At 40.6% G+C, this 17,428-nt stretch overlaps 1 protein-coding gene and 1 long non-coding RNA gene across 5 annotated transcripts in view; one reads left to right on the top strand and one right to left on the bottom strand.

The window, feature by feature from the left end:
- csnk1g2b (casein kinase 1, gamma 2b) overlaps positions 1-1,230 on the top strand; it is a 69,901-nt gene extending 68,671 nt beyond the window's left edge. For all 4 annotated transcript variants that reach the window (XM_067413947.1, XM_067413948.1, XM_067413945.1 and 1 more), the window contains one exon: positions 81-1,230. In XM_067413947.1, the coding sequence (XP_067270048.1) occupies positions 81-135 (55 nt within the window). In that variant the 3' untranslated portion in view covers positions 136-1,230. The remainder of the gene's footprint in view (positions 1-80) is intronic.
- Positions 1,231-5,887: 4,657 nt separating this feature from the next.
- LOC137038236 (uncharacterized) lies at positions 5,888-9,389 on the bottom strand. Its single transcript, XR_010897433.1, has 5 exons — positions 9,283-9,389; positions 8,454-8,515; positions 8,237-8,358; positions 7,861-7,995; positions 5,888-6,352 (listed from the first exon to the last, which is right to left on the bottom strand). It is a non-coding gene; the product is annotated as an uncharacterized lncRNA (long non-coding RNA).
- Between the last annotated feature and the right edge of the window lie 8,039 nt (positions 9,390-17,428).

Here is a 17,428-nt window from a genome sequence, read left to right as displayed (position 1 = left end):
CAGCGCTCTCCAGTTTATAACCTAAAGACATTTGAAATTTGTGGTTGTCTTTGTAATTTTTTGCTCTCATTTTATTTCAGGTGCTGTTGTTTTTTTAAGAGAAGAAAGAGGAAAGCTCTTCAAAGGCACAAGTGAAGCTCACACTTTGAAAAGAACTTGATACATTCTGGTCACTGTTAAGTTTGAAATGCAAGAAAATACACAGATCTCTCTCTCTCTCTCGCTCTCTCTCTCTCTCTCTCGCTCTCTCTCTCTCTCTCGCTCTCTCAATCTCTCTCTTTCTGATCCCATTACACTTTCTTTCATAGATTCTTCACCACTTAATGGAGTTCAAAGGAATGTTGTTGACTGTCCAACAGACTCTGGTTCTTTCAACAAAAAAAAGAGAATAAATGAAGATATGATACAAGATCTGTAAAAAAAATATTAATAAAAAAAAAGATCACACATAAACATTCAAAAAGACGAAAAGAACTTGATATGAGGGTAACTGATTATATAAGAACCCCAGTGTTATGAACTCAAAAAAAGATGCTGTTTGACATGTTGTATACTAGATTCCATGCAGAGCATTTATTGTTCATTGATCAGGGGATGAAACATCAGTGAATGGATGATTTAAGTTTCCTTAGAAATAATTCTTATTTGTGACAAATGTGAGGGCAGGATTTGCCTCTACACTTGGAATGAACCCCACCAAATTACAAAATAACAGGACACATTTCATCTCAGCCAGACTCTGGAGTCTTTTTTTCCTGTAATTTTTTTTGTTTTGTTTTTTGTTTGTTTTTTGACAGGAGTCCCTGGGTTGTAAAGCAGTTGTTGTGTCCTGGAAATGCTTTCTTTTTGTCCTTGTTTTTTGTTGTTGTCTTTTTTAAATATAAATTCTTCCATTTTTTTCTGTCATTGTGGACTCTGTAGCACAGTTACTGGCCTCAGGTACTGTGGGCAATGAAGAGACACATGGATATTATTCTCATCATTGTTGTTATTGCACTTTTGGGAAAAAAAGAGAACACAACACAGTGAGCTTGCAATGAAACGATGAGGAAAAAACGGCAGACAATATAAACTGATGTTGGAATGTTCCCGCACAAAGCTGATATCTGTTCAAGGACCGTTTACGGAAAAGAAGAAAAAAAATGTACTTCAGTTTTATTTCTCACATCAAAATTTATTTACCAGGAAATCATAGTTTGTGCCTTTCCAAGTAAAATGTTTAAAATTTAAGCAAGTGTCCTGCACTGACATTTTTGAGTGATAGTACTGTTTTTTTTCTTTTTCTTGTGTGCATGTGACATAATGGTTATGAATGTTGTTGCAGATTTTGAACAGCTCCAGTATATATATATATATATATATATATATATATATATATATAATGCTACTTATATTGTTTCACTATTGTTAAAAACACACACCAGCCACTTTATTAGGTAGGCCTACACCTTGCTAGCCATTTGAGTACAGTAAACTCATTGTATTGTTCAAGAAACCAGTTTGAGATGATTTGCACTTTGTGACATGGAATGTTATCCTGCAGGAATTGGCCATCAGAAGATATGTACACTGTGGTCAAAAATGGATAGGTGTGGTTTGCAACAATACTCAGGTAGGCTGTGGAATTTAAACGATGTTCACTAAAAGACCTAATGTGTGCATGATAAGAAAATATCCCTTACAGCATCAGCCTGAACCGTCGGTGCAAGGCAGTATGAATCCGTGTTTCCATGTTGTTTACGCCGTGTTTACAGGTTGTAGTCCGACCCTACCATCGGAATGAGTTGCTGCCATGTGATTGGCTGATTAGATATTTGTGTTAAGGAGCAGTTGGAACCGGTAGGCTATGTGTGTGCGCGCGTGCATGGGTATTACAACGTCGTAATCAATTCGTGTGTTCTCTTTAACCAAATGACCTAAAAAAACCATACTAAACTGTTTTATTTATTTTAATCAAAAATTGTGTATCGCCTCTGTATACAAGTAGCCTGTGTGTATGTAGAACGATATATAGGCCTTTATAACAAAAGTAATAAGTCCTTTTAGCTCAATGTACCTGCTGTCTGAGTTTATACATCAACATCAATAATACACTAGGAGATACCGGGAGTGTTGTAACAGACGGGATCAGTTTTACCATTCTAAATTTGACAAAGTCAGAAAATAGCTATGGTGATTTCATCAATATCCTACACTCTCATCTAGGGTTGCCACCTTCAATACAGAAAAATAAGGGACGCCTGCCGGTGGCCACACCCCTCTGGGCCACGATGACCACAGTCCCGATGGTGTGCCAGTGCAGTGGTCGTATATCATAACTTAAAACCTAATTTGTATATATATATATATATATATATATATATATATATATATATATATATATCTTAAGATTGATACCAGTGGACATTATAATAGGATATCTGCTATTGAAATCAGTGTGAACAGATGCACTCAGTGTAATACACAGCTATGACAATGAAAAACAAACTCAGCTGCTGTAACCTAGAGGGGAGTAGGATAAGAAATTGCAAATTAACTCGAGTAATTTTATAGTGTTGTGAACAAAGATTTTGACTAAAATATTTGTCATTGTTTGCAGTAACACCATCCAAACAGTGAAACCACACCTAAATAACTGAAAATGATATAATATCTACAATCATTTCTTATTTTAATAAAACACTACACAGCATTATTTTTGGTAAGTTAAGTAAATATATTTATGTATTATTCCGTTTTTATAGTCTATTGTTAATTCTATAGTATTGGATGATGCAATTATAATTTGTTAAGCATAACAAATAGTTGTTTATTTTATTCCTAAAAGGTCCTATTTTGATTATATATATATATCAATCTTCTCTTATTAAAGTAATGCTTGTGTCTGACTATAGCCTACAACTTAACCTTAATAAACAAATCATACCATAACATCATTAATGTAGCCTACATTATTAACATTATATCTTAATAGGCAGCATTTATGAAATCTAACGTTATCAATCAAAAAATTGAGGTGATAAAAAAAAAAAAAAACATAACACTGTCTGCCTCAGGAGATGCTTGAGGTATGAAGAACTGTGCGACAGTGCTTTGATTTCGGTGAGCTCTTGCATTTAGTGAATGTTGCTCTCCCGATGCATGCTGTCTCACATCTGACAGGCCATGCAGCGTGCGCCACTGAAAACACTGGCCGACAAATAATTATTGCGCAATTGGCTTGGTATTCATTGCCGCGGACACTTTCCAGCCAAATATTTATTTCTTCCCACTCTCGTCTGTACCTCTGCATCCGCTTGCGTTTCTGCTCTGAAACTTTTACAGCTGGATGCGGAGGTATTTGGACCTGCCTCCGCCATCGTTTCAAATGGATTCTGCCCATATAGAAAAGAACCTATACCTCTTCTGGCTCTGATTGGCCGTGATTCACGACCCGTGAACCTGAAACAAACCAATCAAACAAACCAACGACGGCAGCGACCCAATTAGGGGCAGAATAGGACGTGTCTTCACACAATGCGGGTGGACCTATGTAAAATACGGGACAAATCGCGTCCCGTATTGCTTTGATACGGGACGCGTCATTTTTCCTGAAAATACGGGACGATTCCGTATTTCAAGGGACGGGTGGCAACCCTACTCTCATCTTTGAGCTCACATGAGAAGTGGCATGTGACTGTGAGCAACATTATACATTGTATGACCAAAACTGATTTTCAGGAAGAAAAGTAAAACATTTTATCAAGATTTTTGCCTGACAATCATTGTATTGTAGATACAGTTATTTAATTTGCATAATCTAAAGCTGTTTCTCTCCTTCATTTTGATGCTTGGCAAACTTCAACTTAAAGGTGTCCTAGAATGATTTGAAACAATATGTCAAATTGTTCTCTGATATCTACATACCACATAGAGGGTATGTGGCTTATTTAAGGGCAAAAAATGTCCAGATACAGTTTTACAGGTCCATTTACAACCCTATAAATTGTCCCTAGGATGTAGCGCTCTTTTTTTTTTTTTTTGCCTTATTTGGAAGAGTCATGAATATTAATGTTGAGTTCGGCTATGATTGGCATATTTCAGCCAATTAGCTTGATTTATTAACAGTCCTGACAAAACACAGATTGAGTAAATGACTTTAAGCAGAACATCTCAAATGGAGATTGCTGAAATGCAGCCTACTTGTTTATTGATGTTTTCAGATCATCCGCGCGCGAGAGAGAGCTTGCGTGCATATATACATGTTTAGGTAAAACACTTTTCACAGAAAACCTCTGATTTGGGGTTTTAAATTACTGAAATCTGGCAACCACACGCTCTTCCTCCCCTTAGACAAAACCAAAACCAGTGATTTTAGACTCATCTTTTTTCCCAACGATGTTACATGTTTATATAACATTAGTCACAATGTAGGCTACGCAGTGACTGTGATGTACTCTGAAATACAAGCATGCAAAAACATCATACTTAAGTTCTCAAAAATATATATATAATTTTACAAGATTAATAGCCTTGTCAAATGATTTTCGTTTTAATTTATATGGTGGAAAGGGTGACATTTGCTAGAAGGATTGAGTGAACGATCTATAAGCACGTATCTACAGTTGTATTTTGAAATACAAAATAATATTAACCTTTGTTAAGGTTAAGACACATTAAACACACTATTTAGCTGTGTATGGTACTTGGTGTTTTCTATTGTTACTGTAGCATCTTGCGTTATCTGGACAATGAGGTCTCTCTAAGAAACTTTCAATTTAATTAGTAATTGTTTAAACATAATACATAAAATCGCTACTTACTTCTTGCAGGAATACAGTTTTTTGCCACTTTCTTCAGTTTAATACACTGAGCGAATCTTGCTTGAAATGGGCTGAAAAAAAGTAAAGATCTTGAATTAAATTGTTGTGGTATCCGATTATAAACATCAACCATGACTGTTGACATTTATCTGTGGGAATGGTAGAAAAGTCCTCTCTTCCCCCGCACAGCCTGGAACACAACGTGTCCATGAGAGCTGCTGTTTTCGCTATCCTGGCGTGACACATGTTTACCTGCAGGCACGATGGTTCGGCTCCGTCAGTTCCGTCTGACAACATGTTTGGACAGATGCAAATGTTGCACATATAAATGGTACCCAAAGATTGCGTGCGTCAAGGTTGGCGTTATGTTGAGATTCACTTATTTTTCTGTGGTGTTTTTCATGCACAAGATTTACATAAGAAGTAGGAGGCAATGGTGTTTGAGACTCACAGTATGTGATGTCCATGTACTGAACTCTCAGTTTCATTCTAGTTATGAAACTGAGTTGTTAGAGACAGTCAAATGTTACAACCAACCCCCTTATGATGATTCCAGTTATCGATCACCCCCTGTTAAGGCAAAATCAAGTGAGTTTTTTGTTGTTGTTGTGCATTGAGGGATTTATGTGGTAAATGTTTTCATCATAGTTTATGCAAATGTCTTTTTGTTGGCTAAAAACATCCACCTCAATTGAGTAGGCTACATACTCACTTAAAAATGTTGGGTTAAAAATAACCCAACACGTAACCCAACTGTGGGTTGATATAGCACCTACCCAACGTTGGGTTATTTTAACCCAATGCATTGGGTTAAAAAACAGTTGGGTTAAAAGTAACCCAACAGTTGAGTTAAATTTTTATTCATGCCATTATTTTAATAAATAAAATACCCATTGTTTTCAAATACAGATTTTTTATTTGTATAAAACAATAAATGTGCTTTAAAATATATATTGTAAATGTCAAACTAAATATTGGGGAGTACATATTTATTGTAAATATACATAAATGTGTAAATATTAAATTCAAAATACACAGCACACATAATACACAAAAATGTACATAAGGTAAACATACGTAAAAGGTGTATATACAAAACAAAAATTAAAAATGAACACAACAAATATTAAATTAAAAACCTATACAAATATGGACAGAATACACAAATTCATAATATTAAAGTCTTCCAGAAATAAACAACTTTATTAAAAAAATCTACATTGTACACTGTATGCCTTGATGTGTTGGAAACATATGTAGCAAAACAAATACAAATTATGATAATCAAAGTTTTTAATGAGGCAGCAAAATATATATTCAAGTTTGCATGCTACAAAATCTCCCAAATGGGGCAGAGGTCTTTGGATAGTTCATGTCATAAATAAATAAAAAATCTGAAACATACAGCCAGTGCTTGAAATAAGGTCTTCTGTTCAACTGCCTCCACAGTGAAAATGAAAAAAATCAGCGAGGTCTCTTTGTCCCCAAGCATCGTCATGTGGATCCTGGCTTGTCTCACTGTTCAGCTAATGCACCATGTTAGTTCCAACCTTAAAAGATTAAAAAAAAATTCAGTTTGCTTGCACTGTGACAACATCAGCAGTGTTAAATTACGTCAAAGTTGCAATGAAGCAGTGTTGTACTGAATTAAAGAAATTGTCACTAATTAGTCATTACATCTGCTGTTCATTTTTCACCAATCAACATACTAATCCTCATGCTGTTTCAAACCCGTAAGACTTTGGTTCATCTTCGGAACACAGAAAGGCCTAGAAAGGCAGTAAAGACATTAAAGTAATCCATGTGACTCCAGTAATTCAACCTCAGTTTTATGAAGTGACAAGCGTATATTCTATCCCTTAACCATAATTTACCACTTTATTTACAAAACATTAATCTCAACACATGTTCACGAGAGCCCCTAGACGCATGCGTGTTGTGTTGAAAAGAGAGCAAATGTTGTTGTGTTATGTTTTTTTTTTGTGTTGTTGTTGCAAAAAGCACTCGTGTCGCTTCATAAAACTGAGGTTAGACCACTTGAATCCCATGGATTACTTTAAAGCTGTCTGTCCTGGGTCTTAAAGTGGTAGTTGCGTAGGTCGTCAATGGAGGGACAGAAACCTTGCAGATTTCTTTAACATTTGTGTTTCAAAGAACAACGAAAGTCTTACAACGACACGAGGATAATTCATGAGATAGTTTACCCAAAAATGAAAATGATTCCATGATTTACTCACCCTCAAGCCAGCCTAGGTGTGTATGACATTCTTCTTTCAGACAAATACAATCTGAGTTATATTAATAAATATCCTGGCTCTTCAAAGCTTTATAATGGAAGCCCATAATTTGAAGCCCAAAAATGCATCCATCCATTATAAAAGTGCTTCACACGGCTCCGGAGATTAATAAGAACCCATTGAAGTGAATTGATGGAATTGTGTAAGAAAAATATCCATATTTAACACGTTATAAAGTAAAATATCTAGCTTCCAATGGACCGCATTAAGTATTCAACTTCTGAAAAAAGCGTAACTGCTGTGAGAATAACGTCGGACGTAGCGTAAAAAAACGTAAATGTCGAGACGATAAAGTTGGACGTAGCGTAACCGTTTTGATTTGCGAGAGGCATTACAGTTTCTTTGTAAGTTGAATAAGGAAGGCTGTCTGTCCAAAATTTGTTATTTTAGTCTATAAAGTTTTAAATATGGATATTTTTCTACAAAAACCCATCGATTCACCTCAGAAGGCCCTTATTAACCTCATGGAGCCTTATGGATTACTTTCATAATGGATCGATGCACTTTTTTTGGGCTTCAAATTTTGACCATTATAATGCTTGGATTAGTCAGGACATTTATTAATAACTGATTGTGTTCGTCTGAAAGAAGAATGTCATATACACCTAGGATGACTTGAGGGTGAGTACATAATGGGATATTTTTTGGGTAAACTATTGGATAATCTATTAACAAGCAAAATCACTAAAGCAAATAATAAATGGATGCATATGAGCAGTGCACTTTATCAAAGCTAATTTGATAGTGTTGCTTTTACTTACAGGCTGATTGGTGAATGTAATTAAGCTTCTCTTCATTTCAGCATATGTTGGACACACCATGTTGTCCATTTGTGAGGTATGGCGATGATGGCAGGATGGCAGGAAGGGTTTTAAAGGCAATTTCTCCATGATCATCTTTGAAAGACAAGTTAACAGAAAAAGAGAAAAAAACAGTTTTCACCTATACCAAATGTGTGGACCTGATTTCATATGCACTTAGACACAACCAAAACAACTTATTGAAATTAAAACATACTGTATGAAAATGAGAAAAGACAGCTGAAAAAATAATAATAAACTGGTTGTTTCCCAAATAACCTGGTTCTGTAGTAGACCCTGCACTGCACATTGGCCTATCTAATGTTATTCAACTTACCAACTTGTTAGTAGAGACTCCAAACCCGGAAATGTGCGTCAGATAAGGAAGACATCGAACTTGTGTACTATTGGTGATACTCCAGGACTAGAGTCGAGAACCACTGAGATCCAATCCTTCCTCTGCATTAGAATGAAGCAGGGGGAAAAAATAACCAGAAAAGTAAACTAGTCTTTAAAAAATAATTGTGTACAACTTGTTTCAATATCGTACTCACCTTTAATTAAATGGCAGAGGTTCAACTGTTCTAGTCTTTGCTTCACAAATGAATCCATTGGTCTAAAACACAGGTATATAACACATTTAGTACAACATATTTAAAATGAAGGCAAAAACTGTCATAGCTTCATAAGAAAACGTACTATGGTTGTATGATTTAGCTACTCCTGTAATACGTTTAATAGTAACATGCATAATATATATTCATATGACAACATTCATTATGAATATGGGCCTACCACATTTCTGCCAAATTATCATAGTTGCAGTTTGTGTTAACTTACTACGGTAAAACTAGGTAATTTGTGGGTTGGAAAACATTCTAACTGTTGTGAACTAACGTTAAAATTGTTAGCACAATATTTCAGTTTTCTGCGTCAATGCTGTTGTGAATATCTGCACTCATTCATCTCACAACAGATATTTAGAGTAGTAAGTTATACTGTTGAATATTCGGCGAATTCAAACGCTTCCCCCTGGAGCAGCGCTGTGGTGTCGTGTGACCGGGTCTGAGCTCGCGCTGCACGGGCCGAGCTGATAATGCTCCGCGCGGCTTTAGATAGTGATTTCAGACTAGGCATTAGTTACTTACTTTCTGTATCACCGTATTAAGTTTCTAAATAGGTACACTAGAATAATGTTTTTACTTTATTACTGCTAGCGAGCTAACTGGGATAGCTATGGTTTATTTCCAATCTATCATTTTTCCAGAGAGCATTAAAGGGATTTTTTTTTAATAAAATTCAGTTTTCGACTATATTCAACGTTTCAGTACACAATACATAATGTTATAAGAGTTGTATTCATAAAAAAATGGCATGTCTTACCTTTCATTTCATAATCAGGCTGCAGCAGCGTCTTCTGTTGGCAGTAACTGGACGGTTAAAATTTGAACCGTCACTGGGGAAACGTACTCGGTTACTTTCGTAACCTCGGTTCCCTGAGAGAGAGGAACGAGTATTACGTATGGGAAAAACTCCTTTTCTCGAGAATGTGAAGCAAAACTCTTAACCCTAGTTTGTGCTCTGGGGTCTATATGACCCCAAAGCACTTTTCTTTAGTTAAAAAAAATGGTTCCCTTTATCTCAGTGGAATAAAACTTTGTGACTTTTCCTAAGTTATCTATCTGTACATGCACAAAAAAACTGGGCTTGATTCGGTTGTTCTAAAGGCATGTAAAAAAATTTGTCACACTCAGGAGCTTTGGGGTCAATATGACCCCACATTGAAATGAATGGGAAAATCGAAAAAAATTTGTTTTTTATTTTTCATTTGTCAAAAAAAATATATAAATCCAGAATAAATCTGAAAATTTCCATACCACAATGAAGCCCTGGTACTAGAGCACAAATGTAAAGTGGAACGAACATGATCACTTGCACACACACATGCTCACGCACACAAACACACATAAACAAACACACAGGAGTGACTCCAATTGAAAGCATTTTTTTTAGAAATTGACAAATAAAATCAATAATTCCAGAAAAAAATCTGAAAATTTATACACAGAAATGAAGGCCTGGTACTAGAGCAAAAATGCAATGTAGAAAAGACATGCTCACTCAAACACACACACACACACACACACACACACACACACACACATACATACATACTAACAGGAATGACTGCCATAGCCAAATAAAATCAGCCACAAATGCAGAACAAAGATAAAAGGGGTGAGACCTAATGCACACACACACACACACACACACACACACACACACACACACACACACACACACACACACACACACACACACACACACACACACACACACACACACACACACACACACACACACACACACACACACACACACACACACACACACACACACACGCACGCCCGCCCGCGCACATGTGCACGCATACACGCACATGCGTACTGAGGCACCACCCACATGCGCACTGGCGCATTACGCACGTGCGCCTATGCGCACGCGCACATGGGCACGCGCGCACACACACACAGAGAGAGAGAGAGAGAGAGAGAGAGAGAGAGAGAGAGAGAGAGAGAGAGAGAGACAAAGAGAGGGAGAGAGAGCATCTATGGAATTTGTCAAATGAAATCAGCAACAAATGTGAGTACCTGAGTGAATCAGTGAGACCTAATGCATGCACACACACACACACACACACACACACACACACACACACACACACACACACACACACACACACACACACACACACACACACATACACGCAGAGAGAGCAAGGGAGAGATGAAAGGAAACTGACCCGTTCAACTTTGAGAAAGTTTACTCTGAGATCTAAGAGCTGCAACTTTGTTTTGAAAGCAAAGTAATTGTTCCCATAACATATATTCCCATACAAAAGAGGGCCAGAGCATGGACTGATTTTTGTTCATGATACATGTTCATTCACAACATTCTGAACTGCTTTTTTACCATGTGAATTATGTAATAATTTTTGTAGCTAGTTATTGCTTTTATGGTCAGTGTTCAGAATTTGATTATCAAAAAATTATATTGTTATTCAATGTTCATTCTTCACTCCTGGTCATTTATGCATATTGCTGCTGTTTTTTTATATATATATTATTAAATTAATATCTTCAAAATTCTAAAGTTAATAATTTTTTTCCACATTTGGTTCATTAAAATAAATAATATTCAACTACAATCCGATTCTAAGTCTTGTACTTTAGGTGTTTCTTATGTGGCGATTTATGTGGTATTTTGTTAAAACAGACATTTCAAAACTTATCAAAAACTACCAAAATTCTACTATTTGAAGGAATATTTATTTTTTTATGTCTTGTATAATGTTTATACATGTATAAATTCACAAAATGTATAACAAAAGTTATGATATGAGCAGTTGGCCACATCCAGTAAAATGAATGGATCTCTATTGCCCCCTATGGACAAAACAATTTCTTTCTTAAATTGTAATTCCTTCAAGTTTGTCTTTGACCAACAGATGGCAGAATTGTACAGCTAACACCTATATCAATATCCAGAAACAAATTCATTTTAATTTAGATCATGATTTAAGTATTTTTTTCATAAAAAATTGATATTTCACACGCAAGCTAATGGTATAAATGAGGATTTGTGTGGTAAATAGGTACAAAAGTACTTTGAATATCCAAAAACACAGCATTACTGTATAGATGAGAAGTGAACAAAAAAAATAATATATTATATGTAATATTAAAAATGTATATTTTTTTTACAATCACTCTTTACATTTTGGGGTCATATAGACCCCAAATGCACTGAGTGTAAACAGGAAACTAAGGACATATTATTAATAAAGGTATCTATGTAAAGCGCAGTGAGCTGCACGGCCATAGCCCAGCGCGAGGAGCGCTCTGATTGGCCGGGCTGCGGCAACTGCAGGAACCTATGGTGAGGCGGCTGAGAGGAACGAACCAATGGGGGGCGTTCCAGAAGCCCGCCGAAAAAGGTGCTTATATTTGCATACAGGAGGCTATATAAGACCCTAATTCGCCATAGGTGTCAGGTTTTAAGATCGACTGAAGCGATACCTGAGAAGCATAAACACGGCACGGAACGTAATACTCGTTCCTCTCTCTCAGGGAACCGAGGTTACGAAAGTAACCGAGTACGTTCCCTTTCGAGAGAGGTTCCTCGTATTACGTATGGGAACACAATGTAAAGCGCCGTGTGTGCTGACTGACCCAGTATACCCAAAGCACATGTTATAAACCCCCGAGACACCGACAGAGGCGGCTTATAAGGGGAATGAAGAACCGGAAGAGTCGGTTCGTTTGAACAGCTGATCGGACATAGTCGGATCTTATGATGAATGAATAGTGCTTAAGGACTAATGTGTACAGGCCAAAATGTAAGGCAATCTGTTTGCCAGGGTCAAGATAGAGCCTAGATGGAGAGAAGCCCTGCTTGTAGAGCTGGAACCTCCAACTTGTAGAATCTGATAAAAGTGGACGGAGAGGCCCAGCCTGCCGCCGCACAGATATCTTCCAAAGAAATGTCACACGACCAAGCCCAAGATGAGGCCATGCCTCTAGAGGAGTGGGCTTAAATGCCTGTAGGACAGGTTAGGTCCTGGACCTATATGCTAGTGGGACTGCATCCACTATCCAGTGTGAGAGACTGTTTCATGACAGCACAAACTTTAGTGCGGCCACCGAAGCAATGAAGAGCTGATCCGACTGCCTGAAGGGGGCGGAGCGCTCTAGATACAATCTCAATGCTCTGACTGGGCAGAATAGGTTTGCGTCTTATTCTCTCTGAGACGCGGGTTAAGCAGTGCAAAGACCTGCATACTGAAGGGGTTGATAGCACTTTCAGCATAAAACCATGCCTCGGTTTGAGCACAACCTAGAAGTTGCTGGACCCAAACTCAAGACAGGAAGGGCTCACGGAGAGTGCAGGTAAGCCACCCACTCGGTTAACCGAGGCCACAGCCAGCAGAAAAACGGTTTTGAGTGATATGTGCTTCAAGCTCGTGTTCTGAAGTGGTTAGGAGGGGGAACCCTTCACGGCCTCCAAAACCATGGCGAGGTCCCAAATAGGGACCGAGGTAGGGGCAAGGCGGGCTGAATCTCCTGGCCCCTTTAAGAAAACACACAATAAGATCACTTTTCCCTAGTGAATGTGCCGCGATCGGAGCGTGGCTAGCTGCTATGGCGGAGACACACACCCCGAGTATGGAGGGGGGACGACCCGCATCCATTAGCTCTTGGAGAAAGCGAGCGGTTCCGCCAGTTCGCATGAGTGTGCGTCGATGTTTCGCGTAGCACATTGGTTAGAAAACCACTGACCACTTCAAAGCAGAGCTGCCAGATAGCAGGGGCTCTAGCTTCCGAAATAGTGTTCATAACTTGTCAGAGAGGTTCCCGGATACCGTTGATGGGCCATACGTGGAGGGCCCACAGCTCGGGATTGGGATGCCAGACCTTCCCTTTCATTGGCAGAATAGGCATGGGGCTGTGTCTGACAGCTGAAACAGTATGGAGAACCATGTGCGGTTCTTCCAAAGTGGGGCTATTAAAAAGCACAGGCTGCAGCTGGATCGCGATCGGAGGGAACATATAGAGGGAGTCTGGGCCAACATGGGCCAGGGCATCCCTGCGTTTGCAGAAAAAATATTGGGCAGCGTGTGCTGTGCGAGCTGAATTGTTTGCGGGTAAAGGGACCATCCCCCTGGGGACATGGGTCCTCTGGATAACATGTCCGGACCCTGATTCAGAATACCTGGCACGTAAGCCGCCCTTAGGGAGCTCAGATTGTGCTCTGCCCATAAAAGGAGATGCTTAGCCATGCAGTGAACAGAGTCTGATCTCGGCTGCCCTAGCGATTTTATGTACATTATCAAGACGTGGTGGTTCTTATGCCGTAAGTCTTGAGTCTATGACAATGACTGTACTGATAAGCCTGCCCCTCGAAGGCGAATCTCAAGAATGGCCTGTAGTGGGGGTGGGGGGTTATCGTAACGTGAAGTATGCGTTTTTCAGATCTATTGAGAAAACCCAATCCCCGGGGCGAATGTGCGCGAGGATTTGTTTCACCGTCAGCACCTTGAAACGAGCGTGTCATAAGTGCTTTGTTCAGATGCCTGGAAAATGGGCCTGAGACCGCCACCCATTTTCGGCATGAGGAATTAGCGACAGTAAAAACCTGACTCGCTAGCATCGGGTGTACTGTTTTCGCCGCTCTCTCCTTTAACAGTCTCAATGCCTCAGCGAGAAGCACGTGACTGACACTGCTTCTTACAGAGGGCTCGACCACGGCTTGAATCGCGGGGTCTGCGAGCAAAACTGTAGCGAGAACCTCGTTTTATATGTTCAACACCCAATATTATATACCAGGAATGGCCTGCCAGGCCTGGGCTCGTAAAGCCAGGGGTTGAATTAGATTCGGGGGCTGGCCGCTTAGTAATAGGGGCCTGTTAGCCGGGTTGCTTGTGCTGTAACACTGCTTGTAACACTGTGGGGATAGTGTTAGTTTTGGCGGTGCAGGCTTTGCAGTGGGCGCACGCCTCACATTTATATTGTGTGTGCGAGAGTGAACTTTGTGAAAAGTGCTTGGGTGCAGGAGTGCAGACTGTAAAGTGGGCACATTTCCTACATAGAAAGCTCTTTTGTGTGTAGTGTAAACAATGTGCAGTGGCGCACAACCTACGTAGAATACCCACGGTGCAAACCAGTGAGCAAATCCACAGGGGTAAACGCACACAGCATTAGTGTGCAGACGAGCGTGTTTAACACAGGCTAGTTGACTGCAATATTTCATCTCCAGTCACTTAACTTAAGGGAACTGGGAGAATGTAAGGAAGTGCGGGTGGTATGTGAGCCATTCCACAATGCCGTTATGCTCTAGTCTAGACTGAAAGCGCGCATGCAGACAAGCGTGTTTGACCACAGGCTAGTTGACTGCAATAAGGCTAGTTGACTTTATATGGTGTAATCCGGCCGCGGCGGGATTTATTTGTGATTTTGTGAGGCTGAATTAACAGTGCTTATGTAGGGGTGCACACTGTGTAGTGGACACTTTGTCTACAGTGTAAAAACCTTTCCAGCCGCCTGAATAAAGGGGACTGGAAGTGATAGAGTGAAAAAAGGGCTTAGCTTGGCAGCCATTTTCCGACGCCCTTATGCTCTGACAGTGAGCGCGTGCTATGACGTAAGCCGCGCTCTAGTCAGCAACGCGCTGTGGAAGGGGCGCGCGCTATCATGACAAGGCAGCCATTACAACTTCCTTGGCAGTAAGCGCGCGCTGCAGCAACATTGTTCTTGACATACCCAACAGCCCGAGCTCGCTCGTCTAACTTACTCTAGTATTCTCTGTCCGCAGCGCTTCAGCACGGCGGCGGTAGAATGAGCACGGCGAGAGCTTCGGCTCGAGTTTGTTTATTCACTCTAGTATTCTCTGTCCGCGGCGACAGCGCGACTGAACGAGAATTGGAAGCGTGAGGAAAAACTCTGTCCGCGGCGCTTCTAGCACGGCGAGAGCTTCGGCTCGAGTTTGTTTATTCACTCTAGTATTCTCTGTCCGCGGCGATAGAGCGACAGGACGAGAGAATTGGAAGCGTGAGGTAAAACTCTGTCCGCGGCGCTTCTAGCACGGCGAGAGCTTCGGCTCGAGTTTGTTTATTCACTCTAGTATTCTCTGTCCGCGGCGATAGAGCGACAGGACGAGAGAATTGGAAGCGTGAGGTAAAACTCTGTCCGCGGCGCTTCTAGCACGGCGAGAGCTTCGGCTCGAGTTTGTTTATTCACTCTAGTATTCTCTGTCCGCGGCGATAGAGCGACAGGACGAGAGAATTGGAAGCGTGAGGAAAAACTCTGTCCGCGGCGCTTCTAGCACGGCGAGAGCTTCGGCTCGAGTTTGTTTATTCACTCTATTATTCTCTGTCCGCGGCGATATCGCGACTGAACTAGAGAAGAGGAAGACTGAGGAAAAACTCCGTCTGTCCGCGGCGCCTCCTCAGCGCGACGGTATAGTGACGAGAGCTTCGGCTCGAGTTCGCCTATTCACTCTAGTATTCTCTGTCCGCGGCTGTAGCGCGACGGAATGAGAGAAGAGTGGGAACAACTCTGTGGCAGCGGCGGAAGAAGAGCCGCGGCGGCGGCAGAGTGAAGAGAGCTTCGGCTTGAGTGTGCTCATGTCCTCTAACATTCTCTCTTTCCGCGGCGCTATTCAGCGCGACGGGACGAGAGCAGAGGGAGAGTGAGAAGAGCTCCGTCTTTCCGCGGCGCTTAACGACGCGGCGGAACGAGAGAGTCCTCGAGTAGAACAAGCCTGTAAGCTCTAGAAGTGGCGTTGCAGCGGCAACACACACACAAACACATATAACACTCAACATAGACACAGTTTAAAGGATATATAACGCCGGATGGCGTAGCTGGAACGGCAGAGAAGGCGGAGAGGGAGTCCGTCGTCCTCAGCTGCAGGTTCCGCTGGTGCCTTTTCAACGGCGGTGCTTCTTCCGGAGACCAGCGAAGGTATCGCTGAAGGAGATAAAATCTGACACCTATGGCGAATTAGGGTCTTATATAGCCTCCTGTATGCAAATATAAGCACCTTTTTCGGCGGGCTTCTGGAACGCCCCCCATTGGTTCGTTCCTCTCAGCCGCCTCACCATAGGTTCCTGCAGTTGCCGCAGCCCGGCCAATCAGAGCGCTCCTCGCGCTGGGCTATGGCCGTGCAGCTCACTGCGCTTTACATAGATACCTTTATTAAAAGTTTTGCTTCACATTCTCGAGAAAAGGAGTTTTTCCCATACGTAATACGAGGAACCTCTCTCGAAAGGGAACCGTATTTAACCCAACGGCCGGGTTATTACTTTAACGATGTTAAAATAACCCAACATTTTGCAAAATAACCCAACATATTGACCCAATATGTGTAACCCAACGGTTGGGTACAAAAAATAACCCAACGTTTTTTAGTGTGTACGACTTTATGTGCACAATTATATAATTTATGCGCAATGTTTCCATTCAGTGTATTTTTATGTGATATCCCAAAGTTCACAGAAAATAGGTGTATCACACACAGTGTCACGTGTTGGGGGTGATGAAAGCAACGAGGATTCAGTTGCAGGAGAAATGGGCTTTTAATAATAATCAAATAAAACAAACAGAAACAACCCCGAGGGAGAAGGCTTGACTTGGCACAAGGAGCAGGGAAACACGAAGCACATACAACGGGAACATACGATGATCCAGCACAGGACTGCAAACACAAGGAGAATAAATAGGGAAGAAAACAAAAGAGGGTAAGGAGTGAAGGCAGTTGGGGCAATTTCACCAATAAACAAGATGGACAGGGTTAGACAATGGACAGGAGAGCACATGGCACAAGGAAGCACGTGAAATGTCATGTGCTCACACCAAACATGACAAACACAAGCACATGGTCAGCAAAGATGAATTAAAAGCCATGTGCACACAAAGACATGACACATAATCACTCACATAAGCACATGTGGTTGTTTTGTGCTAAATTT

Source organism: Pseudorasbora parva, chromosome 13 (assembly GCF_024679245.1).
Source record: "Pseudorasbora parva isolate DD20220531a chromosome 13, ASM2467924v1, whole genome shotgun sequence".
In the NCBI taxonomy this organism is placed as follows: domain Eukaryota; kingdom Metazoa; phylum Chordata; class Actinopteri; order Cypriniformes; family Gobionidae; genus Pseudorasbora; species Pseudorasbora parva.
This window is presented reverse-complemented; position numbering and strand designations above follow the sequence as displayed.